The 24836-nt window shown below is 56.3% G+C and overlaps 2 protein-coding genes across 3 annotated transcripts in view; one reads left to right on the top strand and one right to left on the bottom strand.

The window, feature by feature from the left end:
- Positions 1–24836, top strand: part of CDK18 (cyclin dependent kinase 18) — a 238384-nt gene that overhangs the window by 33617 nt on the left and 179931 nt on the right. The gene's annotated exons all lie outside the window — the stretch shown is intronic.
- KLHDC8A (kelch domain containing 8A) lies at positions 14119–23693 on the bottom strand. 2 transcript variants are annotated; one of them, XM_055144381.1, is made up of 6 exons: positions 23307–23693; positions 22298–22870; positions 17257–17421; positions 16864–17079; positions 16248–16349; positions 14119–14943 (listed from the first exon to the last, which is right to left on the bottom strand). In XM_055144381.1, exons 2-6 carry the CDS (start codon positions 22671–22673, stop codon positions 14750–14752), a joined length of 1053 nt encoding a protein of 350 aa, XP_055000356.1. In that variant the 5' UTR covers positions 22674–22870; positions 23307–23693; the 3' UTR covers positions 14119–14749. The 2 variants fall into 2 exon arrangements, with proteins under 2 accessions (XP_055000356.1, XP_055000355.1); XM_055144380.1 differs by lacking the exon at positions 23307–23693 and having other exon boundaries at positions 22298–23006.

Genomic DNA, 24836 nt, shown 5'->3' with positions numbered 1-24836 from the left:
TCTACTCCAGCCTTACCGTCAATAAAAGTACTAAATGCCCTGAACAAACACCATGACCTCGTAGCACTTGTATTGCAAACCATAATGCACAAAGGGAAAAGGAGAGAGTGAGCAAGGAGGAAAGTGCCTCCCATAGAGGGAGGCCGGGGCTGGGGGGTGGGGTGTTGGGGGATGGCGGTAGGGAAACAGGGGACATTGGTGGTGGGAAATGGTCACTGGACCATTGTGTGACTGAAACCAATTATGAACAGCTTTGTAATGGTCTATCTCATGGATATTCAATTTAAAAATTTTTTTTAAAAAGTAATGTGGAGTTCGCATCCAATTCAATCAGCTTAATCAATGTCTGAATAAATAGCGGTACTCCTACATCAATTAAAAAAAAAAGAAAAGAGTTGGGGCTGCCAAAATGCCAGGTCCGGAGAGGGTGGACTGGCTTGCCCGGTGGGGCCTGCAGGGGTCAGCTCCTGGGGCACCTGGGCTAGGAGTTCCTGCAGCAAGTGCTCAGAGGTGCCGGGGGTCTGCGCTGGGCTGAGCTGTCTCATCCTTCCTGCAGGCCTGTCCCGCTGTCCTGTCCCAGAGCGGAAGCCTGTCCCCTCACATGTCCAATTGCTGACTGCTGTGTGTGGGGTTTGGGGAAAACCACGGTTTACAGGTGCACAGAGGGAGAAGCGCCAGGAGTGAGTGTGGGCTGAGTCCTGGCTCTTTTCGGGCCGCGTGGTTCCAGGGAAGGAGAGCTGTGATGTGTGAGGTGCAGGCACCGGCCACAGCCAAGCACACACTGTTTCCCAGATGCCATTCAGCAGGAGAGTACTTGTCATGCATATGGGAATTCCTAAATTTAATCCCCAACACCCCCCTTTCATTCTGATGGAAAAATCACAGAGGGGCCCCAGTGTGCGGTGCAGGAATAGGGGTAGTGGGGATTAAGAGGTCTTCTGGGGGCTGGAGCAATAGCACAGCGGGTAGGGCGTTTGCCTTGCACGTGGCCGACCCGGGTTTGATTCCCAGCATCCCATATGGTCCCCCAAGCACCTCCAGGAGTAATTCCTGAGTGCAGAGCCAGGAGTAACCCCTGTGCATTGCCAGGTGTGATCAAAAAAGAAAAAAAAAATAGGTCTTCTAAAAAATTAGCAGATCTATGCCTTGAAGAGTGACTAAGAATTATAAACCTGCTCCCAAGAATTGTACAGATGTAATAAGAGATAAACTATAAGTGCACAATTCACTTTAAGGCAGAAAAGCTGGAAGAGGAAGGGGCAGAGTAGGCTCAAAGGACTACCCTCGGGGCTAGAGCAATACTATAGAGGGTAGGGTGTTTGCCTTGCACACGCCCAACCCGGTTCGATTCCCAGCATCCCATATGGTCCCCTGAGAGCATGAGAGCCAGAAGGAACCCCCGTGCAATACCGGTGCGACCCAAAATGAAAAAAAAGAAAGAAAGAAAGAAAGAAAGGAAGAAAGGAAGGAAGGAAGGAAGGAAGGAAGGAAGAAAGAAAGAAAGAAAGAAAGAAAGAAAGAAAGAAAGAAAGAAAGAAAGAAAGAAAGAAAGAAAGAAAGAAAGAAAGAAAGAAAGAAAGAAAAAAGAAAGAACTGGCCTCGCTCTGGCGCAGGGCTTGAGGGATTCCCTCACAGCTGGGCCTTCGGGGGTGGGATGGGCTGAGAGGAGGTGATGCTGTGGCAGGAGCATAGAGAGGGTCAACTGGATCTGAACAGATGCAGGACCCATAGAGCATTCCCTGCCTTGGAATTTGTCTAAGTGGAGATGCCTGAGTCCCTCATTCTTCCTCTTTCAGGTGCCAGTGAAACTGCCTGATTGGGACTTGCCTTTGGAAGTAGCCGCCCCCCCGCCCCCCCTCAGACCGCGGTGCTGGGCCACAGGCACCTGGCAGGATGCCTGACTCAATGCTGCCCTCTGCTGACCAAATTAAGCCTAGCAGGTTATTAAGAATTTTTTTTTATTTTTATTTTTTATTTATTTATTTTTTGCTTTTCGGGGCACACCCGGCGATGCACAGGGGTTACTCCTGGCTCTGCACTCAGGAATTACTCCTGGCGGTTCTTAGAGGACCATATGGGATGCTGGGAATCAAACCCGGTCGGCCACGTGCAAGGCAAACGCCCTACCTGCTGTGCTATCACTCCAGCCCCAAGAATTTTTATTATTAAAAAAAAACTGTCTGAGTGTAGAGCCAGGAGTAACCCCTTTGCATTGCTGGGTGTGACCCGAAAAGCAAAAAGAAAATGTCACTATAAAATTACAAAGTTATTCATGATTGGGTTTCAGGTATACAATGTTTCAACACTGATTCCTTTTCCAGTATTCACTTCTGTGCACAAAAACCTAGAGGACTTTATAGGATGTGCATAGCTGTGACCTCCAGCTTCACCAGTACACACACAGTGTGTGTGTGTGTGAGTGTGTGTGTGTGTGTGTGAGTGTGTGTGTGTGTGTGTGTGTGTGGTGATAGTGGGTGTTTGAGCATCTAGTCCTGTCAGGGAGCAAACTATTTGTTCTTCCTTCCCTCATCCACTTGCTCATTTTCTAATTAATTAATTCAGCCAAAGTGTGTTGAGCAACCCGACAGGTAGAATAATATCTGCTATTTACTGAGCCAGCCCTGGCTCTGAACAGACAGAGGGCGTGTCTAAGATCCCTCTGGCCTCTTTTGCCACAGATTTGAGTCAAACTGTCCTGCGATGTCGCAGCTCCCCTTGCCTGGCCAAGACCCCAGACGGGCTCTGAAAGTAGAAGGTGAAACTGATGCGCTCCTTGCCATCGAAGTTCTGGTGAGCCTTGTCAGGAGTTTGGGGAACTTTGTGCTGAAAACAGTTCCCAACTCTGTCTCTTTTTTTTTTTTTAAATTTTTATTAGTGAATCACCATGAGGCACAATTATAAACTTATGAACTTTCATGTTAGCATTTTGTTTACATCCCTCCACCAGTGCCCATTCTCCTCCAACTCTGTCTTACAAAGACAAATGGAATGGAAGCCGGGGGGCCACGTGACCCAAGGAGAAGCTGCTCCTTCCCTTGCCCCAAGAGCTTGCCTGCCCCTCTCTGTCAGGGAGCTGGACTCGAGCCCTCAGTCAGGGCCCGGCTCTTGCTCTGCCCCACCACACTGTGGTCCTGGCCACGAACTTTCTCTATTCTTATGTTGTTATTGTTCGGGGGCCATACCCAATGGTGCTCAGTGATCAACTCCTAGTGGGAGTAATCCCCAAGGTGCTGGGGATTGAACCCAGGTCAGCTGTGTGCAAAGCAAGTAGCCTATCCACTGTCTATCTATCCCTCTCTATCCCTCTGTCCCCAAAACCTTCTCTCTTAAAAACTCTCTTCTTTTGGAGCTGGAGTGATAGGACAGTGGGTAGGACATTTGCCTTGCACACGGTTGACCTGGGTTCCATTCCCGGCACCCCGTATGGTCCCCCGAGCATTGCCAGGAGTAATTCCTGAGTGCGAAGCCAGGAATAACCCCAGAGCATTGCCAAGTGTTACCCAAAAAGCAAAATAAATAAGCACCATCACTGTAACACTGTCCTCCCATTGCTTATCAATTTGCTGGAGTGGGCACCAATAGCGTCTCCATTGTGAGACTTGTTAATGTTTTTGGCATATCAGATATACCATGGTAGCTTGCCAGGCTCTGCCGTGTGGGCGGGATGCTCTCAGTAGCTTGCTGGGCTCTTTAAGAGGGACAGAGAAGTCGAACCCGGGTTGACTGTGTGTAAGGCAAACGCCCTACCCGCTGTGCTATTGCTCCAGCCAAAATAAAAAACAGTAACAACAAGTCTCACAATGGAGACGTTACTGGTACCCGCTCCAACAAATCGATGAACAATGGGACGACAGAAAAATAAATGTAAAAAATTTAAAATAAAAAGAAGAAAAGAACTTTCCCCTTTTATAAAATGGGAATGGAAAAAAATCAATTTTGAGTTTTACTTCAGCTCTGCTGTAACGTCTCTGCAATGTGCAATTTATCATATCAGAAATACCAAAATCGGCACAGATTACAAACCATGGTCACTGCTGTCCTTCTGCAGCCGGCTGACTGATTCCCCCTACACAAGACAGTGAGGAACCCTCCACCTCACACTCCCAGCCTGGCTTGAGGCCGGGAGCCTGGACACTGGGCTTTGCTCCCTTGCTGGCTAAGGTTCCTCTTATCTCTGATCTAGGGAAACGGGTCATTGTCTTCCATGCAACTTGTGCTTGCCAGGTTCCCTGAGTTGACCTGTGTTGGTCAGACAGTCCTCATCAGAGCTGTCACAACTCTGTGAACTGGGTGCACATGTGAGTAAATTGAGGCACAGAATAAAAGCACCACGCAGGGTCACAAAGCCGTGAAGTGGTGGAGCCAGGTGGGAGGCAGGCGGGCTGGTGGCGGGAATAGCATGCTCTTTGGAGCTGTTTTGACCCAGGCTCAAGTTGACTCAAGTCTCAGCAGGCTGAGCTCCTGTGCTGTAGCTGGTTCAGCCTTTGCGTCCTGATGACCTTGTGGGCTTGATGTGGGACCAGATGGGAAGCTCCAAGGATGTTTCCTGACTGTCTATTTGATTGTGGCTGTGCTGGGCTCTGGGCCTCCTAAGTTCTCTCCTCTGAGTTCTGGGGGGTGGGCAGAGAGAGAGCAAGAGAGAGACAGAGAGAGAGAGAGAGAGAGAGACAGAGAGACAGAGAGACAGAGACAGAGAAAGGAGGACAGTCAAGCACAAACTAGTTCTAGTCATGGATATTGCCCAGACTGGGGCTCCTGGGGAGAGAAAAAGGCCACAGTGCTGGCTCGTAATGCCGGGGATTGACTGAGCAGTGGCCAGGTAGGTAGTTGTATAGACTGAGTCTAGAACTTCTAGGAGTTTGTTGCTGCTCTTGCTTCTCCTCCTCCTCCTCCTCCTCCTCCTCCTCCTCCTCCTCCTCCTCCTCCTCCTCCTCCTCCTCCTCCTCCTCCTCCTCCTCCTCCTCCTCCTCCTCCTCCTCTTCCTCCTCCTCCTCCTCCTCCTCCTCCTCCTCCTCCTCCTTCTTCTTCTTCTTCTTTTTCTTGTTCTTCTTCTTCTTTTCAGTTTGGTTTTGGGGCCACACCCAGTGATGTTCAGGGCTCATTCCTGACTCTGTGCTCAGGCACCACTCCTGGCAGGGCTCAGTGAACCCTATAGGGTTCTGGGGATCAAACACAGGTTGGCAGCGTGCAAGGCAAGTGTCCTCCCTGCTGTACTATCTCACCGGCCCACTCGTGAGTGTGCTGGAGTCTCCTTAATTGCATTGTTAACAGAAGAAAAGCCCCCTCTCACCTTTTCTGACCCTGACCCATTGTTCTTTTCTCAATCTCTGAGCTTTTGAGATGCCACCGCTGTTTCAAAGGGGGATCCAACTGGGGTACAGGTCTCATGGGTTCTACCACTTGACCCTTGGACTTCCCAGGACTTTCACCGATGGCCCAGGGAGCTGTGCCTTTGGTCAGGGAAGTCCTTCATGTGTTAAGGTGGGGGCAATGGGGAGGGGGAAATCCCAACATGGGGGATACCGCCTGGGGGCACTGGAACAACCCAGGGACATAGTAGCCTTGGAACAATTGCAGAGGGAGGGGGTGCTTCTTTTTGTTTATTTAAAGAAGGTAGATTTCAGGGGCCATTGAATGTTTTTTTTTTTTCCTAAAGAGGGGGCAGCAACATGAAAACCACTAGGGCACGGCTTGGGGGCACAGAGCATGCCTGGCCTGTGTGAGGCCCTGAGCTTGGTGCCCGGTGCTGCATGCTCCCGCCACCCTTCACCCCTGCACCTCCAGAGGGCCCTGGTGGCGTCCCAGCCTGAGCACTGAGCCATCAGCCTGCCTCCCTGGAAGCAGCCCGAGCCCTTTCCCCGCACTTCTGGGTGTGACGCCCCTGAAGCAGAGGCACACCCCCTTTCGCCTCACCGCTCCATCTCTGCAGACATGGGAAGCCGGCCTTGGACTGGACTTTTTTTTTTTTTTTTTTTTTGCTATTTGGGTCACACCCAGCGATATTGAGGGATTACTCCTGGCTCCGCACTCAGGAATCACTCCTGACAGTGCTCAGAGGACCATATGGGATACTGGCGATCAAACCCAGGCTAGCCTTGTGCAAGTCAAATGACCTCCCCACTGTACTGTTGCTCCAGCCCCTTGGGCTGGACCTTGGGGTATGGAGGCAGGGGGTGCAGATGAGATTGGGGGCACGTCAGCCTCAAAGTTGAAGTTGAGGGCTCTGAACCTCACCTGGCCATATGAGCTGCTCCAGAATCTAGGTCTCCTTGGACCCCAGCCCCTGACTGGCTCGAAGAGCCCCTGGGTGCGGACAGTCTTTGGAAACTGCCAAGGGTGCCAGCAGTGGGCACTGCCAGCAGGAACCTGGCCTCAGGGTGTCGTGTCCCGGGGGGCATGGAACTGCTTCTCCCGAGAGGCTCAGAGCCGCCCCTCCTGGCTATACACTAGGGGGGGAGGGGGTGCCGCTGCCTCCCTGCACTCCGAGTGCACACCAGGGGGCCAACCAGGGGTGGGGGAGGGGTGCCCCTGCTGCCTCCCTGCCCTTACTGGCTCCCACTGACAACCTGGGCCCTTCCCCCTGGAATGTGGCCCCCTGCAGAGCTGCCTCTAGCCGGGTCACCAGCTCTGCCCTTGGCGAGGGGAGGGAGCCACACTGCTCTTGGCTTTAAATGGTCCCAGCACAGCCTGGGGGTGGCAACGTGTACCCCAGCTCCAGAAAAGCCCCGGCTGAACTCTTGCTCAGCCGGAGCCCATGACCAGTGTCACCGGAGGCTGACCAGTGGGTTGGGAAGGACTGTCAAGGCCTGGGGACCTGATGGGGCCCGGAACGGGGCACCACTGCTTCCCCTGCTCTGTGCCAGTCAGCGCCAAATGGCCAGGTCCTGGTGCCCGGGTGACAGTGACATTGACCTGATCACAGGGAGGACCCCAGTAGCTTACTGGGTCAGCCGTGTGCAAGGCAAACACCCTGCTCACTGTGCCGTGGTGAGGACCATTTCTCTGAGTCACATGGCCAGCCCATAGCTCAGAGTCCCCCCAGGCACAATTTCTCAGACACCGTGCGTGGGCCTTCCCACCTGCCCCCTGAGAGACACCTGCTCATTCTTGCCTTGGGGACAAGATCTGTCTGGGGCGTTGCATGGAAATGTCAGGGGACGGAGCCAGGAGGGGCCCCACCGGGACGGGGGTGCACGCCCTGCATGGCTCCCCTACAGCCGCTCTTTCTTTGCTCATGCATGGGCTGCTGCCGATTTTTTTTTTTCTTTTTGCTTTCTGGGTCAATCCGGCAATGCTCAGGGGTTATTCCTGGCTTTGCACTCAGGAATTACTCCTGGTGGTGCTTGGGGGACCATATGGGATGCTGGGGATTAAACCGGGGTCTGCCATGTGCAAGGCAAATGCCCTACCTGCTGTGCTGTCGCTCCGGGCCCTGCTACTGATTCTGGGCCGACACCTGCTGGGGTCCATGTATAAAGCTAGTGGGGCAGGAGAAGGCCCCGTTCCCCACTCGGGACAGTGGCCACTGGGGCGTGCTTTGGGGACCAGCTTCCCTCTCTGTAAGACACGGCACCCCCCAACTCCCCCCCCCGCCTCCCTTCCCCCCCCCACACACCCTGCCTTCCTCAAGATCACAGGGGCAAAGGTGTGTGTGAGCGGCTTGCCGTGCAGACACGCTGCCGCTGCCCCCACCTGACACGTTAAGAGGCTCCTGCATGTAGCTGACGTGGTGCCTGGCCTGCAGGTGCGAGGCTGACCCCGCCCCACAAGGCCAGAGCAACCCCTGGTGTGACAACCAAGGAGGCAGGATCTCCGCGGCTTGATTGCGACAGAGCCCTGCCACCAAAGCCAGTGCAACAGCAGAACGCCATGGCAACCACGGGGAAGGGGAGGTGGCAAGTGAAAAGGCAACTGGGCACCTGCCCCCCTGGTGCGTTGACAGGGGGCAAGGGCGAGGCACACACGTGCAGGGGTGTCTGGGTGTGGACAGGGGGAGGGCGGGGAGGGGGAGGACTCACCAGCATGCGTGTAAGGTGCAGCGCGGGCACATTAGTGTGTGGTGCACATACGCGTGAGGGTGACTGTGTGTGCATGGGGGTGTCTCTGGGAGGGGGCCAAGCTGGCAGGAAGCTGGCCGCGGGAGCCCCAGTGCCCACAGCAGAGAGCTCATTTGCTCACGGAAAGAGGAGCACTGTGCCTGTGAGCCAACACAGCGGTGCTGGGTACTGAGTTCCTGCAGCAGGAACGGGACGCATCATGCCCACCCATCATGCCCAGGGACACCAGGTGATGATTCAGGGGTCCCATCATGGGGTGAGTGCAGAGGGCATCCCTGGACCCTGCTCTCTCTCCAGCCATCTCTCCTGGGTCTGTGCAGGCCAGCCTTCCTCAGGCGCCTCTCCAGGGGCCGGCTCCCCCCTCCAGCTCTGCACAGCCCCCCCCACCGGGCTCAGGCACCCTGAGTCGGCCCTTCCTCGAGGCCTGGTTACAACAGTGGGTTTCTTCAAGGAGCTTTTGCCATGGGACTCAGTCCGCAGGCGATGCCAGTTCTTTTGTTTGTTTGGTGGCCACACCCGGCCGTGCTCAGGGCTTACTCCAGCCTCTGTGCGCAGGGATCACTCCTGGCAGGCTCGGGGGGCCATCTGGGGGGCTGCAGACCTAACCAAGCAAGGCAAGCCCCTGTGCCTGCTCTCAGCCCCCGCATACCAGCTCTTCCCACCTCACTCACCAGCCCATTCATCGGTGGGGGTGGGCTGAGTTGCCTCCCTCCTACCGTCCTAACGTGCAGTTCCCTGGGGCCCCAAGGGAGTCTGGGAGCCCTAGGAGTAGACAGGGGCAAGGGACCCCGCCCTCCCTCCCACCACAACCCCCACCTGACTTCTAGAATTGTGAGAAGAAATCAACTTCCTACAGCTGTGAACTGTAGCACAGTTAACACAGGCAACACTGTTAAGTCACCAGTTGGTGGGATTTTGTTACTGTAGCCTCAGGAACAAACCCTGACCCGTGCTCACCTGCCCAGCCTGTCACATGCAGGAGCCCAGTGCACAGAAAACCCCAGTGCTCCTGAGCTTCAGGCTTTCTTTTTTTTTTTTTTCTTTTTGGGTCACACCCGGCGATGCACAGGGGTCACTCCTGGCTCTGTACTCAGGAATTAACCCTGGCGGTGCTCAGGGGACCATATGGGATGCTGGGAATTGAACCTGGGTCGGCTGCGTGCAAGGCAAATGCTGTGCTATTGCTCCAGCCCCATCATGTTTTCTTCTTTTAAATTTTTTTTACATTTTCAGAGACACACACACAAATCTCGGAATGGAGCCGCTCACTGCAGAGATGCCTCTGGACTTCGGAATAGGCCACTTCCGACGGGCCACTCCGGATGGGAGCAGGTGCCGTCCCTCCGCCTGCCCCCTAGGAATCCCGGCGGCCGCCATCTTCTAGAACTCAGGGAAAGGTCCAGGCACACGGTAGCAGGGGCAGCAAACACCAGCCTCGGGGGACAGGGGAGGAGCCGGGCCCTCTCCTTCCCCTGCCCGGATGGGATTCTGAGATGATGCCCACAAACTGCCACTGGCTCTTAAGCTCCCACATGGCCATGATCCAGAGACACACACATGAATCTCTCCAGACCCTAATTATTGAAATTTTAGATTTCCTAGAGCATGCAGCCGCTCTTGTGGCCGCACGACATTATATTCTCTCCATAACAAGCAATACAAAACAAATTGTCTAGCATTGCCTTTTCGGCAGGTTTGAGTGGTGGTGGGACTGGTGCCGAAATATCAAATGTAACCAAAGTAGAGAGTATTGTGGAAATTGTCTGCCACACAGGTAGGGGAAGGGCTGGAATGGGGGAGGGGGAAATACTGGGAATTTTGGTGGTGGAAAACATGCACTGGTGAAGGGATGGGTGTTTGATGACTATGAACAAAGCTCTAACATGAAATCTGTGTAACTGTATCTCACAATGAATCAATAAAAAAAAGAGGGGGGAAGAAAAGAAAAGAAAAAAATTTGCATTTTTAAAATTGAATTACCTTGGGGGCTGGAGCGATAGCACAGCGGGTAGGGCGTTTGCCTTGCACATGGCCAACCCGGGTTCGAATCCCAGCATACCATATGGTCCCCTGAGCACTGTCAAGGGTAATTCCTGAGTGCAGACCCAGGGTAACCCCTGTGCATTGCCGGGTGTGACCCAAAAAGCAAAAAAAAAAAAAATGGAATTACCTTGGATTACAGAGTTGCAAAGTTATTCAAGACTGGCTTCCAGGCATAAAATGTTCCAACACTCATCCCTTCACTGATGTCCCCTTCCCTCCACCAATGTCCCCAGTTTTCCTCCACCCCCTGCCTGCCTCTATGGTGCTATTTTCTTTTTTTTTATTGCTGATTATATTTTTATTATTTTTATTTCTTAATGCATACTTTTCATTAAATTTTTTTATTTTCTATTTTTATTATTTTTTTAAATTTTTTTTAAATTTATTTTTGTTGAATCACCATGTTAAAAGTTACAAAGCTTTAAGGCTTAAGTCTCAGTTACATGGTGCTATTTTCTTTTTAAAAATTAATTTTTTATTTTATTTTATTTATTTATTTTTTTTTGGGTTTTTGGGTCACACCTGGCGATGCACAGGGGTTACTCCTGGCTCTGCACTCAGGAATTACCCCTGGCTGTGCTCAGGGGACCATATGGGATGCTGGGATTTGAACCCGGGTCAGCCGCGTGCAAGGCAAACGCCCTACCCGCTGTGCTATCTCTCCAGCCCCTAAAAATTAATTTTTTAAATTTAATTTTTTCAACACCAATACCACCACCATTACTATTTTCTTTTTCTTTCCTCCTCAGCTCCCCTTTGCCTTTTAGGCACTGTTTTACAATACCTTCCTAATAATCATGCATGCCACTTCACTTCCCTTCAGCACCTAATCCTGTTTGAGTGACCACTTTCCCCTGTCATTGTCATAGTGTTTCTTCCCTTATCTATCTCCCTCCTGCTTTCTCACCCCTTGGTGGCAAGTGTCCACTAAGGACCAGTTCTCCTGCTCTTTGTTTCGAATTGCCTTCAAGCATTAGTTATTCTCCGACTGTTTCTTTATATCCCGCATGTGAGCTAGGGACACACTCTGTGTGTGTCCCTCTCTCCCTCTCCCTCAGCACATTTTCCAGATCATCTATGTGTCAGCAAATCACATGACTTCATCTTTCTATATGGCTGTGTAATATTCCATTGTATAGATGTACCATAGCTTCTTTATCCAGTCATCTGCGCATGGGCATTTGGGTTGTTTCCAGATTTGGGCCATTGTGAATCATGCTGTGATGAATATAGGAGTGCAGATGTATTTTCTGCATTGTGTTTTGGGGTCCTTGGGGTATATTCCCAGGAATAGTATTGCTGGGTCATACAAAAGCTCAATTCCTGATTTTTGGAGGGATGTTCGTATTGTGTTCCAAAAAGGCTTGTTTTCGATTGTCCCAAGGCCACCTGCAACCTCAGGACACAGACCATGGTTCCCACTAGGCATGTGTGTGTGCATAAGTTTGTATGTGTGTGAATGCATGTGTGAGCGTGTGTGTGTGTGTGTGTGTACGTGTGTGTGTGTGTTGTTACTACTCTCCTGTGTACTCATCAGCACGTCCTACCCACATGCGCCTGCTCGTGACCCTGGGCCTGCAGTGTCTCCCGTGGTACGGTGTGGTTGCAGGCATGGTCACCTCCCACACAGCATCTCTGCACGTCTGCCCAGAGCTCAGGGCAAGTGCGGGCAATTGGAGGAAGAAGCCCTCCGCGGTGTGGAAGCCTGACCCCAACCCGCCCGACGCTCCTGACTGTCCACAGTGCCCGGGACTTCACTGAGACACTGCACAGTTCCCAGGGATGACGGCTGGGCTGGACTCTGCACTCCCGGCCCTCTCCCTGCATTCTCCACACGGGGGTCCTGTCCCTTTTCCTCAGTGGGCGGAAGAACACCGCCCTCCCTGAGCTCAAACCTAGTACACAGCCACTGCCTGTGTGCCCGAATCACTGTGCAGACAGCAGGGGCTGTTCGCCTCGAGCAAGGCCCTTGATGCCCATTTTACATCTATGGAAGCAGCCTGAGAGTGACACGCCCAGGGCCCGTCAGCCTGCCCGTGGACGGTGCGGTGGGAAGTAGCTCCCTCTCTCCCTTCCCGTCATCTCCGTCTTCTCTCAGAGTCCTTGGAGATTCATTTCCTAGAGACCCGACTTTCCCCCTCTGTTCCTCTCCTCTTTGCAGCCACCACTGGTGGGGAGCCTCGGGGGTGCCCGCTCAGGGCTGACACAGTAACTTGCATCCAGCCTCATCTTCTTGGAGTCCCGGAGGGCAGGAGTCTGGCCCGGCCACTGGGCACACACAGGGGGTTGCCCATGCGCCGTGGTGCTGTGGGTGGAACCGGGAAGGGAGTTTCCTGCCAGGTGCCCCTGGGCCTTCCGCGCCATCTCACTTTCACCTCGAGGCCGGCCACGCGCCCAGGTGCCCCGTGCCCTCCTGCCCGTGAGAGGCTCCCATTTCTATCCTATGTCGCTGTCACTCACAGAGACAGGTGTGGCTTGGAACCTGACCCCGCCCAGCCGCCACCAGCCTGGGACCTGGCACCAGTTACAGAACCTCCTCAAGCAGTAGGGTCAGCACCGCCTTAGAGTGATGCGAAGCCTGCCGCAGGTGTGTCCCAGGGGCCTCAGGTGTGTCCCTGGGCCTCAGGTGTTCCTCTTGGGTCTCAGATGTCCCCCATAAACCTCAGGTGCCCCTCCCCAGGCCTCAGGTGTCTCCTGTGGACCTCAGGTGTACCCCATAGAACTCAGGTGTCCCCCTGGGGTCTCAGGTGTTCCCGTAAACTTCAGGTGTCCCCCATAGAACTCAGGTGTTCCTATTGGGTCTCAGGTGTCCCCCCCAGGCCTCAGTTGTCCCCTGTGGACCTCAGGTGTCCCGGTCCCCCACTCTTAGGGAAGACAGAGTGGGTGGGAGTGGAAGGACCCACACCAGCTCTCTCACTCAGGTCCTGAGCCCCATAAGGTGCGAGTGGGGGTGTCTGTCGGTGACATTCCGGCTTCCCCTGCTGGGCAGTGAGACCCCGAGATGCTCGGCAGGTGCGGCCCCGCCCTGTGCAGGCGGCTGGCCTCCCGTGAAGACTGCTGTGGCCCCACCTGCTCTGGTGCCACCCCACCTACGACTCCCCTTCCCTGGACCAACAGAAGGCGTTTTAGGTTCTGCTCACACCCAGCGGCAGGGACCATGCAGTGCCCGCGATCTGACCCACAGCTCCTGTGGGCAAAGCCTGTGCCCGGCCTGTTGGGTGCACCCTGGCCCAAGGGCTCTTCTCCACTCATCTGCTTCCGTCTCTAGGGCGGGGTCTGCTGGGGTGGTGCTGGGCACAAAGCTACTAGGGGCTCACATACATGAGGCATGAGCTTCGCCCCCAAGCCCACGCTCAGGCCCTAAGTTTCCTTTTGGGAAGGTCCCCTGTTGGTAAGCTCCTCTCTGGGGGAGGGATGAGGGTGTGTGTGTGTGTGTGTGTGTGTGTGTGTGTGTGTGTGTGTGTGTGTGTGTGTGTGTGTGTGTAATGGAAGGGTCCAGACTAGGCCTGGCTCCCTGCTGTGATGCTCTGAGTATCTGCTGCCCCACTGGCCTCAGCTACTTCAGAGGGAAGCAGGAGGCAGCCGGGAGGCCCCTCAGTCAGCTCTCGCCCGGGGCCCTGGTGGGCGCATGGTGCCTCCGATCTGCCAGCAGGTGGCGCTGCCGTCCAGGGGATGAGAAGGAGCCGCCCAGGTAGCAGAGGGAGGGAGGAAACCCCATTCCTGAAAGACTCTGAGACAGACAACACACAAACATGCGCGCGCGCGCACACACACGCACACATACGCGCACACACACACACACACACACAGCTCGGTCCAGCCAGCTCGGCTCTTGAGATGACTGGGCACCCCTGCTCAGGGCTGGGCAGCACACCCTCCTGGGAGTGGGGGGCAGGGGGGCGGCAGGTGAGGCTCCTTAAGACCAGAACAGGGGCCACCACGGGACAGTTTCACGGGCTCCCTCCACACACCCCCGCCCCGCGGCCCCTGGGCGCTGTCCCGCTGCCAGCGGAGATAGGAATATAGATTTTAATCATTGTGCTGTGCGGTTAGCCAGAGTGCGGCCATCCGGCCTTGGTGGATGGGGGTACACAGTGTGAGTGAGAAGGTCGACACTCGCAGAGACTGCTGAGGCCCCCCTCCCACACTCTAGGAGGGGTCACAGGAGAAGTGGGGGAGAGGGGTGGGGTGTCCCTTCCGGGCCCACCTTCCCGGTAAGGACCCCGAGAGGCCTGGGTTGTCCGGGCTGCAGCCGTCCTCGGGAGCCTACTTCCCTTCCCCGGATCCTGCAGGGCGATTCTTGCTGTGTAGACAGCCGAGAGCCAGGCAGGCCCAGAGGGACAGCCCACAGGAGGGGATGCTGACCACGGGAGAGGGGAGAGGCTGACCACCCATCTCCCCCGACCCTGTCCACGAGTCCACCCCAGTTTTCCAGCCCACGAGACCAAGCTGGCTGGAGCCAGGGAAAGACAGCACAGCTGCTCATCCTCTGGCTGGCCGGCCACCGCCTGTCCCCCTCCTGGAGGGGGCGGCACTCCAGGGGCGGGGGGCCGTGGACCTGTCCCAGCCTCAGTAGCCCGGGCTGCTGGCACGGGCTGGTCTTCATGTCAGAGGGGAGCCAGGCGGGGCGGGGGGGGGGCAGGGGGCCACTAGGAGTCGGAGACACACAGGGCTTCCACGGCGTCGCTCAGGCCCTGGTTGACGCCCCCCACCGCCAGCAGGCAGTTCTTGATGACGATGCTGGCGCAGGCGCAGCGGGGCGTGGGCATGGCCGGGAGCGCCTCCCACTTGTTCTTCCCGGGGTGGAACGCCTCCGCTGTCTCCAGGACGGTGGGCTGGTTCCCTGGAAGCCCCGAGGGAACTGGCCTGAGAAGGGCGCCCAGCCACTGGCCCCACCCCCACCCCACACCCCCGGGAGTCCAGCCACCTCGGCGTCCTGTCTGCGTGGGGGCTGCCCTCTCGGCCCCGCCAAATACCCACTTTGCTGTCCTCGCCTGGTCCCTCTGCTTCTACCACTTTACAAAGAAGTTTTCTTTCCTCCCTCCCTCCTTCCTTCCCTCCCTCCCTCCTCCCTCCCTCCCTCCCTCCCTCCTTCCTTCCTTCCTTCCTTCCTTCCTTCCTTCCTTCCTTCCTCTTTCTTTCTTTCTCTCTTTCTTTCTTTCTTTCTTTCTTTCTTTCTTTCTTTCTTTCTTTCTTTCTTTCTTTCTTTCTTTCTTTCTTTCTTTCTTTCTTTTCCTTTTTTCTCTCTTTTTCTTTCTCTTTCTCCCTTCCTTCTTTCCTTCCCTCCTTCCTTCCTTTCATCAGATGGGGAATCCCAAGTGGTGCTCAGGGAACCCACAGACTGTTCCTTGGGATGCTGGGCCCAGGCTGTTAGGCCCTGCAGCTCTGGGGACCACTAGGGCCACCGTGGCGCTGTTTGGGGGCCACAGGAAGCTGCAGTCCAAACCCAGTTCCCGACCAGGGACCCGGAGGACGTTCTCTATCCCCAGTCCCCACCTTCACCAGAAGTTTCTGGATCCTTCTGTGGCCCTGTTGTCTTTTAGGGGAAAGGGGGACCCCTACGGCCTTGCTCCCCTTGAGATCTTCTCATGAGTGGCTGAGAAAATGGGGCTCTGTTAGGGCCTTGCCTTAAAATCTAATCGTCAGGGGTCAGCTAGCAAAGCCCGGCCAGTGTCCGGTGAGCCCAATTCACACTCAGGACAAAGTGCCCAGAGGGAGAGGATGGGCACCAGGGACCAGCATGCCATCGCCGGTCACTCCTGCACAGCCTCCAGTCCTCCCCTCTGCAAGCTCGGGCCTCAGTTTCCCATGTAATGTGAGAGGTCAAGATCATATCGTGTGTGGTGGTGGTGGGAAGAGGCAGAGTGATGGTACAGCGGGTAGGGCATTTACCTGGAATGCAACTGACCAGGGTTCGATCCCCGGAATCCCATATGGTCCCCCAGCACCACCAGGAGTACAAGTGTGACCCCCCAAAAAACAAACAAAAGAATATAAAAAAAAGACCACATCCGGGGCTTCCCAGGCTGGGCCGAAGGGAAACTAACTGTTCTGAAACAAAGATGCAGGCAGGGGGATGTGTGGAGCTCGGGCTGAGGGTTCCCCCCACCCCAAGCCCTGGAGGCCCCCCTGAGGTATCATGCTTACCAAGTCCTCCGGCCACTATGACCCGTCCACTCAGGGGGCCGGCCACAAAGTCCGCGCGCCGCTTTTTGAGGAAGAAGGACCGTTCCATCTTCAGCCAGCCCCCTACAGACACAGACCAGGACAGACCAGAGAGAACGTTTAGCCTGACAGCCCAAAGCAGAGTCCCGAGCAGCATTCCCTGTTCCCCGGGGCTGTCTCCAGCTGGTGGGAATGCCCCTGGGGGCCGCACCAGAGCCAGGCAGCCACCGTGATTGACACTGGTGCCCCATCCTGCTCTTGAGGCCCTAAGTGCAGAGGAGGTTGATGGAGGCAGATAGGGCGGCAGTGGCGGGGGCGGGGGGGATGGGGGGTGGTCGTTGGGCCCATGTGCTGCGTCTCTGAGAGTGGAAAGCCAGGGCCCACCCCCACTCGATTGCCCTCCCGGGTATAAACTGTTGAAAACCAGCAGGTGGGAACCTTCCCTAAAACAACCAGCCACCAGGGGGCGCCGGTGCCCATAAAAGTAGCTGATCCCGAGCACTGCTGGCACCGAGAGGAGTGTTTTGCCTTGTGATGCGGCCAGGGAGGAGGGATGGGGGAGAAGGTGGGAAGGGAGCGGCCGGGGCACCCAGCTCACCCTGCTCCATGTCGAACACGTCCATGGTGCGCAGGAACTTGGGCTGGCGGTAGAGGCGGCCCTGCCGCAGGCCGCCCAGGCTGTACAGGTGGCTGTCCAGCGCCACGAAGCTGGAGAAGGCCCGCTTACAGGGGATGTTGGGGAACTTGGTCCAGGAGCGAGTCTCGATGTCGAAGACTTCGAAGGCATTGACTGCATACTTGGACTGCCGCCCCCCTGGAGGACCAGGGCGGGGTGGGGCAGGGGGAGAGGCGGGTAGAGGAGTTAGCCCCCTCTGGGAGTTGGGGTTTCCCCTTCCGCCTGGTCCCTCATCACACAGGGCTGCCCCCCACCCCACACCCACGCCAAGCAGACACTCGGGCACATAGGGCAGAGACCCGGCCCCGCCCTCACCCAGCACGTAGATCTTGGAACCTCGCAGGAAGGAGGTGGCGGCGTATCTCGGCGTGGGCATGGGTGCCAGCGACACCCACATGTCCTTGAGCATGTCGTAGTGCTGGAGATGGTTGTGTGGACGGAGGTCCAGGCCCATGCCCCCTGCTGCATACACTCGGTAATCTGAAGAAGAAGGGGACATGGCCACTCAGCATGCTCGGGCCTAAGCATTCACCCCGCTGGGCTAGTTCCTGGACACCAGTCCTGGGGCCAGGCCAGGCTCTTCACTGTAGCTCAGCCAGGGAGCCATGACTGCGGCTCTGGGGTCGATAGCACCAGTAAAAATCCCTGCCTCAATGGGGCCAGAGAGATAAGACAGTGGGCAGGGCGCTTGCCTTGCATGCGACCCACCTGGGTTCCATACTCAGAATCCCACATGGTCCCCTGGTCCCCACCAGAAGTTATACCTGAGCACAGAGCCAGGAATAAGTTCTGAGCACCATTGGGTATGGCTCCCAAATCACACACAAAATAAAAAAATCTGGGGGCTGGAGCAATAGCACAGCAGGTAAGGCATTTTCCTTGCACGTGGCCAACCCTTGTTCGATTCCCAGCATCCCATATGGTCCCCTGAGCACTGCCAAGAGTAATTCCTGAGTGCAGAGCCAGGAGTGACCCCTGAGCATCGCTGGGTGTGACCCAAAAAGCAAAACAAAAATCTCTCCTCAAGGGGCTGGAATGATAGTACGGCAGGTAGGGTGCTTGCCTTGCTTGCGGCCAACCTGGGTTTGATCCCTGGCTTCCCATATGGTTCCCTGAGCACTGCCAGGAGTGGTTCTGCACTGCCAGGAGTGGTTCCTGAGTGCAGAGCCAGCAGGAACCCCTGAGCATAGCCAGTGTGGCCCCCAGACAATAACAAACAAAAATAGCCCCCTGCCCCACTACTGGCTGGGTATACAGCCAGTAGTCAGAGGCATAAGCTCTGCTGAGACATGGGTTCAGACTCCAGAACCACAGGGGCCCCTGACCACTGCTAGGTGTGGCTTGCTTGTCCTTGGCACTGCAGGTCCAAAAGCTCTACATCCTCAGGCCTGAGCACTGAACCACTTGGTTGGGTTGACTGAGCATTATCGGGAGCGCCCCTTGCGCCCCTGTCTGGGAGGCCATGCCCCAAAATGCCTGCCCTGGTGGATCCTGGGTCTTCCCAAGTCATGTCAGGCTCACAGACCTTCTGTGGTGCCATCAAGTCCCCAGCACAGAAGCAGACCGTGGTGGAGCTGAGGGTGGACAGCTCTTTGCAGGACTGTCCTCCTGCCCTCCCCCTCCTGCCCCCGGCCACAGAAGAGAGTGCCCAGCACTCCCAGGGTGGACCTCTGCAGGGCACGAGGAAGCCTTTGAAATGAGATCAGTCCTACTGCACTGGCCGCGTAGGACACAGCACTGACACTGCCCCCGTGGGGGTGATGCCGTCCTCCTCCACCAGGAAGCAGCGGGCTCCCGGAGGGAGGCACTCTGTGCTTCGTGCTCAGCGGGAGAGGACTTGGCCACGAGAGTGAGGCTCGAGGGCAGGGGCTGGCTCCTGGAGAAGGCACCCAAGAATCAAGACGGGTGCTCTGAGGACAGGGAGGACCATCCCCTCCCTCCTGCACTAGGGTGCCCTGGGCTACAGGCCATCTCTCAAGGTACTTTCTTCCCCAGCATCCATAGAAGATGGGCAAGAAAGTGGGGTTCCCTGAGTCTCGGCCTGCCAGGAAACAGTGCCCTGCCACCCTCTCCCCAGACACCTGGATTCTCCAGTGGCTGGTCCTCCTGGCTCTGAGGTCTTTACGGTCAGAGGCATCACAGGGACAGTATAATTTTCCCTACTTTCTATTGAAAGGAAAACAAAAAAAAGCAAACTCCTTTGCTAGACTAAAGACAGGAGATGGGGTTTCCCAAGGAAAGACCGACAACACCCCACTCCATCAACAGATCCTCCACAACAGGATGGCCTGCAGCAGACTCCTCCCCTGCACCACTCCCCTGCCCAACTGCTCCCGGGCACCAAAGCCAGCGAGGGGCCCTGGGAGCACTCGCCACTGCTTCCCACGGCAGCTACCTCACTCTTCATAACCATGCCACACCATCAGCATGCCTGATCATCACACCTGCGTCCTCACACCTGGTCATCACCACACCTGAGTCCTCACACCTGGTCATCACCACACCTGAGTCCTTACACCCGATCATCACCACACCTGAGTCCTCACACTTGCCCATCACCACACCCATCCCATCCACATCTGCATCATCACTCCTTATTGGCACACCTATAACATCATCAGCACACCTGCTTCCTCACACCTGATGGTCAACACAACTGTATCATCATCACACCTACATCTACACACACTCAAGCCACATGTCTGCATTGCTGCACCTTATTATCGTACCTATAATATTATCACACGTGCAACCTCACACTCACACCATCACCCTCCTGCATCATCACACCTGTATCATCAGTATGCTTGCATCACGATGCCTGTATCACCATCACGCCTGTCTTATCACATCTGCATCACCACACTCATCCCCTCACCATACCTGCATTATCACACCTGTATTACCATCACACATGCATCCTGACATCTGTACTGTCATCACCCATGTGTCATTTTCACAGATGCATCATCCCGTCCACATCATCTCCACACCTGCATCACCATATCTACAGCCTCCCCCCTGTCTCAGCACACCTCTATTGTGGTACCTGTATCATCACCACAGGTGGGAAGGATAACAAGCCATCACCACACCTGCCTCACCACATCTGCATCATCATCACACCTGCATCACCACTCCAACATTAACTTATCTCACATCACACCTACAACATGTATATCATGTCTGTATGATCATCACTACCTGCATCACTACACCTGTGTCATCACACCTTTCACCAGTCACCTTTCCTGTGTCACGACAGTGCCATCACACTCGTATCATCATCACACCCACAACATTATCACACTTGTATCATATCACACCAGCATCACCACACAGGTGTTATGAACACACCTATACCATCACACTTATCTCACTCCACCTGTATCATATTCACACCTGCATCATCATACCTTGTATCATTACATCCGCTTTGCCACACCTGTATCATCATTGCATCTACATCATCAATCCTACACTCCACCTGTGTCATATTCACACCTGCATCATCACCAAACTGAAATCACACCTGTGTCATCATCACACTGCACCATAACACATCACTATACCTGTCACTGTCACACCTGTATTGCTACAATTGTCACCATCACTGTTCTTCTGTCACTACAACTGTGCCATCACACCTGCATCACAACCACACCTGCAGCATCACACATCTGTATCATGACTCCTGAAGCCTGCACCACCTGCATCACCACGCCTGCATCACCGTACCTGCAACAACAGCATCACACCTTGTCACTGTATCAGTATCACCACGGCCGCATATCACCGCGGCTGCATCAGGACTTCTGCACCAGCACTCGTTACTCAAAACATCCTTGTTTCTTCCCATAAGCTTATTTGATCCTTAAGAATGTGTTAATCCAGAGTGTCAGCATCTGGTCATTAAGAGTATGGACTCCATTGTGACCAGTCATATCACCTTGCACAATTTATTTAACCTCCCTGGGCCTCACAGCGCTTCTCTCTTAAATGAGCAAACAACAGCACTTAGCTCATAGGACAGATTGTGAGGATCAAAGAGGGTTTACAGGGAGTTAAAGTCCCTGTGTAAGGGCTCAGTAAATGCACCACTTACCGAGGCCTGGAGGTCAAAGGAGTACTCTCTCCTCCATGAACCTCCGTGCCTTCCACCCTTCTTAATGGGAACTCACAGAGAACCCATGGCAAATATGCCCTGAAAGATTCCAGGCTAGTTTCTCTCTGATAACAGCCATTAGCCAGACCAGGCTCCTGCAGGCTGGGAACAGATCTGCCCCTCTCCATTCTCCCTGGGACTGAGACCTGTGTCAGGCACAGGACCAGTAAGCAAGGAACGTGGACTCCTGATCCATCCGATGGATCAGGGATGTCTTTTGTAAGGGAAAGGTTGCCTGCCGGTAAGTCTGAACTTGAGGTCTTCCTCATTCCTGCTGAACCATTTCCCATAAAACCTTTTGTACGTTACTCAGCACAGGGCTACTGGATAAAGCCCCCTTTTATACCTGAGCTGCTTCGGGCCCCAAGAGAAGAAAATGAAGAGCTTGGAGAAAGTGAAATGAGAGCCACAAGGCTAGAGGCTGATGCTCGCGGAGTTTAGTGAGCCCAGACAAGATGCTGGCAGAAGCACAGTGCTCTGGAACATTCTCGCCTCCACTCATGAGCATCTCTGAGACTGGGAGGCAGAAGGAGAGGCTGAGAGGAATGGACCCCCCCAGCCTTCTCATGGGGGCCTGGCTGTGGTGTAGGGTGCAATGCCCATCCATGCCCAGCACCCAAGCCTAGCTGGTGGGTCTTGGCACCTGCAGAGGGGTGAGATGTTGGGGGTGGGGTGGGGATGGCACTTTGCTGAAAGGAGGGTCTACCAGGGGAGGCAACTGCACCTAAGGCTGACCCTCTGGCCAGGCCTGCACAATTGCAGGCAGGAGCCTGGGGGCGGGACACTCCCACATCCTATGGGAATTGAAGACACTTGACCTGCTGGCTCTGAGGCTGTAAAACAAGGCTTGTGGGGCTCCCCTGTAGGGCCTATTGGAAGGATCAAAGGAGGGGCCGGGAAACAGCACAGGGCAGTAGGGCAGGGCTGGCCTTGCACAGCTGACCGAGTGAGATCGCTGGCACTCACTCTGGTCCCTCAGTGAGTGATCCCCGAGCACAGAACCAAGAATCGGGCCCTGAGCGATCCGGGGCCCCGCTATGGTCCCCAAACAGAAACAAAGAAGGAAGGGAGAACACACGGAAGGAAGGCTCCAACGGAGCACGGGCTCCATCCCTCTCCGGGTGGCCTCCCGACACCCCCACCTCCCCACCAGCCCATCTCTGCCCGCCCCCAGCCCAGGCCCCCACTCGCCTTTGGCTGTGACCGAAATGCCCATGGCGGCCTCGCGCAGCATGCTCCTCTTCTTCCACTTGCCTTCGTCAATGTTGTACATCTCCACGACCTTGAGGGGAAGCTGGCTGGTGCCCACACCCCCGATCACCATGATGCGCTTCCCCAGGGCGGTGGCGGCCACCCCGGCGCGGGGTGTGGGCAGCGGGGGCAGGGCGGTCCACTGGTCGGCCTCGGGGGAGTAGACCTCGAAGCAGTCCATGGGAACGCCATTGTCGTCACATCCCCCGATGGCATAGACCTGGCCCCCGCTCTCCAGCAGGGAGCAGTAGACCCGGCGGCTGGGCAGCGGCGCCAGGCGCTTCCACTGGAAGTCCTTGGTGTTGGGCACCTCCATGGCAGCCCCGCGCAGCGCCAGGGCGCGGGAGGAGGGGCGAGCCCGGGGCCCGGCCGGCTACTCTGCGCCCCCTCTCGCCGCCCGCATCCCGCTGGGGCGCGCCGGCTCCCGCCCGGCCCCCGGCCAGGGCCCCGACGCCGGCCAGCGCGTCCCGGTGCCCCGCTCTCCGCGTCCGGGCGGCGGGCACTGGGGGGGCCCTGCGGGAGGAAGGGGGGCGAATCAAGGGCGGCCCGCGGGCTCCCCCGCTCCAGGACAACTTGCCCGGGGAGACGCAGCGGGCACTCCCCCCCTCCCCCGCCGCGGCGGCCTCACGCCCCACGCCGCTTTGTCCCGCCTCTCCCCGCCCGCGGCTGGGAAACCCAGGAGCCCGCGGCGGGGGGGGGGGTTGGAGGGGTGCGGGGGCACCGCTGGGTGCTTCGGAGCGCGGGGCCGGGACTTGACACCTTCCCGCCCCACCCCCCCCCCCGCCGCCGCCGCCGCCGCCGCCCGCCCGCCCACGCCCCCCGCCCGCCGCGCAGCACCCGGGAGCCGGCGCGGGCAGCAGCGGGAGGGCGCGGTGTCCTTGCCGACCCGCAGAGAGCAGCGGCGGCAACCGGCTCCCGCGCACCCCGGCACCCCGCGCACCCCGCGCACCTGTGCCGAGCCGCGCGCCCCGACCGCGCCCGCGCGGGGAGAGAGCCGGGCCGCGGGGTCTGGGGGGGCCCGAGGTCGCGCGCCGACTGCCTCCGGCGCCGAGGTGGGGTTTGTTGGGGGCCGAGGAGGCGGAGAGTCCAGTTACCCGATGGGGGGCGGGAGTCTCCGGCGCGCACCCCCCTGCGCGGGACTGGCCGCTCCCCGCTCGGCTTTGCGGGGGAGGGGGCGAGCGCGGCGCGGTGGGTGTGGCACGCGCCAGCTGGACAGGTGCGCCCCAATGCCCCGCGGGCTCGGGGTTCCGCCGCCACCCCCCCCCCCCCGGGGCTCAAGCAGCCCGGGTCCCCCTGGACGCGGCCGGAAGCGACCACAGCCGCAGAGAGGCGACGCTCAGCCAGAGACACCAACGCAGACACACACGCCGCCCCGCTTCCCAAACCCGGGCCAGCAGAACCTGGTCTCCCGGTCCCGGCCCGCAGCACCACCCCCGGGGCTCGCCGGGTCATTCCTTCAGGCCACCTCCAAGGGTGGCGGAGGCCTCGGACCAAGGTGCGCCGGGTCTGATGTTCCGAGGAACATCGGTCGCGGGCCCTCCTGCGTCCTGGTCCAGACAGGTCTGGAAAGTCTCCCGCTGGGGCGTGTTTGACATGCGGGGGGGGGGGGGGGGAGGGTGTTTGAATTCTTTTTTTTTTTTTTTTGTCGTTTCACTTCTGACCTGTGCTGGGTTGCTCTCCCGGATCACTTATTTGGGTTGGTGTCCGGGAGGAACATCTCTCTCGCCCTGTGGTCTGAATCCTGACTCTGAAATGATTTAGCTACACAGAGCCTTGGTTTCTGTATATTATTTGAGCATTCTTTTTTATTTGAGATTAAAGTATAGCCGCATGGGAATTTATAAGAAATAACACCCTGAGCCACGAGCAATAGACACTTGCCTTGCACTTGGCCACCGGTTCCATCCCCAACACCCCATATGGTCCCCTGAGCCCAGCCAGGAGGAATTACTGAGAGCAGAGACAAGAGTAAGCTCTGTCTCTGGGGATCACTGGGTGTGGCCCCCCAACATGAAAAAGAAAGAACACCTTTTACCCAGTTCCCTCAATGGCAACACCCTGTAATGTTTGGGCTATGGAAATGGATTCCTCACTCTACAGAACATTTACATGATGACAAGGATTTTTTTAAAAAAAATTTGATAATATAGGGGCTGGAAGGATAGCACAGCGGGTAGGGCATTTGCCTTGCTCCCGGCCAATCCAGGTTCGATTCCCAGCATCCCATATGGTCCCCTGAGCACGGCCAGGAGTGATTCCTGAGTGCAGAGCCAGGAGTAACCCCTGAGCATCGCTGGGTGTGATCCAAAAAGATAAAAAATAGTGATAATATGGTTTACAATGGTGCTAATATTTATGCTTTAGGCAAACAAGGCTGTTGTAGCAGAAACACCACCACTTCCGATTTCTGGTCCTAGATCCTTCTCTCCACCCCTTTCTCCCCCACCGTCCAACCTGTAAGCTCAGTTCTTTTGTCAAA

The sequence above is a fragment of the Sorex araneus genome, chromosome 7, assembly GCF_027595985.1.
Source record: "Sorex araneus isolate mSorAra2 chromosome 7, mSorAra2.pri, whole genome shotgun sequence".
Taxonomy (NCBI): Eukaryota; Metazoa; Chordata; class Mammalia; order Eulipotyphla; family Soricidae; genus Sorex; species Sorex araneus.
This window is presented reverse-complemented; position numbering and strand designations above follow the sequence as displayed.

What these genes read in the sequence shown, in the direction of transcription:
- KLHDC8A (XM_055144381.1), bottom strand. Translation starts at nt 22,673, where the DNA reads ATGGAGGTGCCCAACACCAAGGACTTCCAGTGGAAGCGCCTGGCGCCG. An exon ending in TTCCAAGATCTACGTGCTGG is followed by an intron (nt 17,080 to 17,256) that starts GTGAGGGCGGGG and finishes CTGGTCCTCCAG; the next exon opens with GGGGGCGGCAGTCCAAGTAT. An exon ending in CGTGTTCGACATGGAGCAGG is followed by an intron (nt 16,350 to 16,863) that starts GTGAGCTGGGTG and finishes CTGTGTCTGTAG; the next exon opens with GGGGCTGGCTGAAGATGGAA.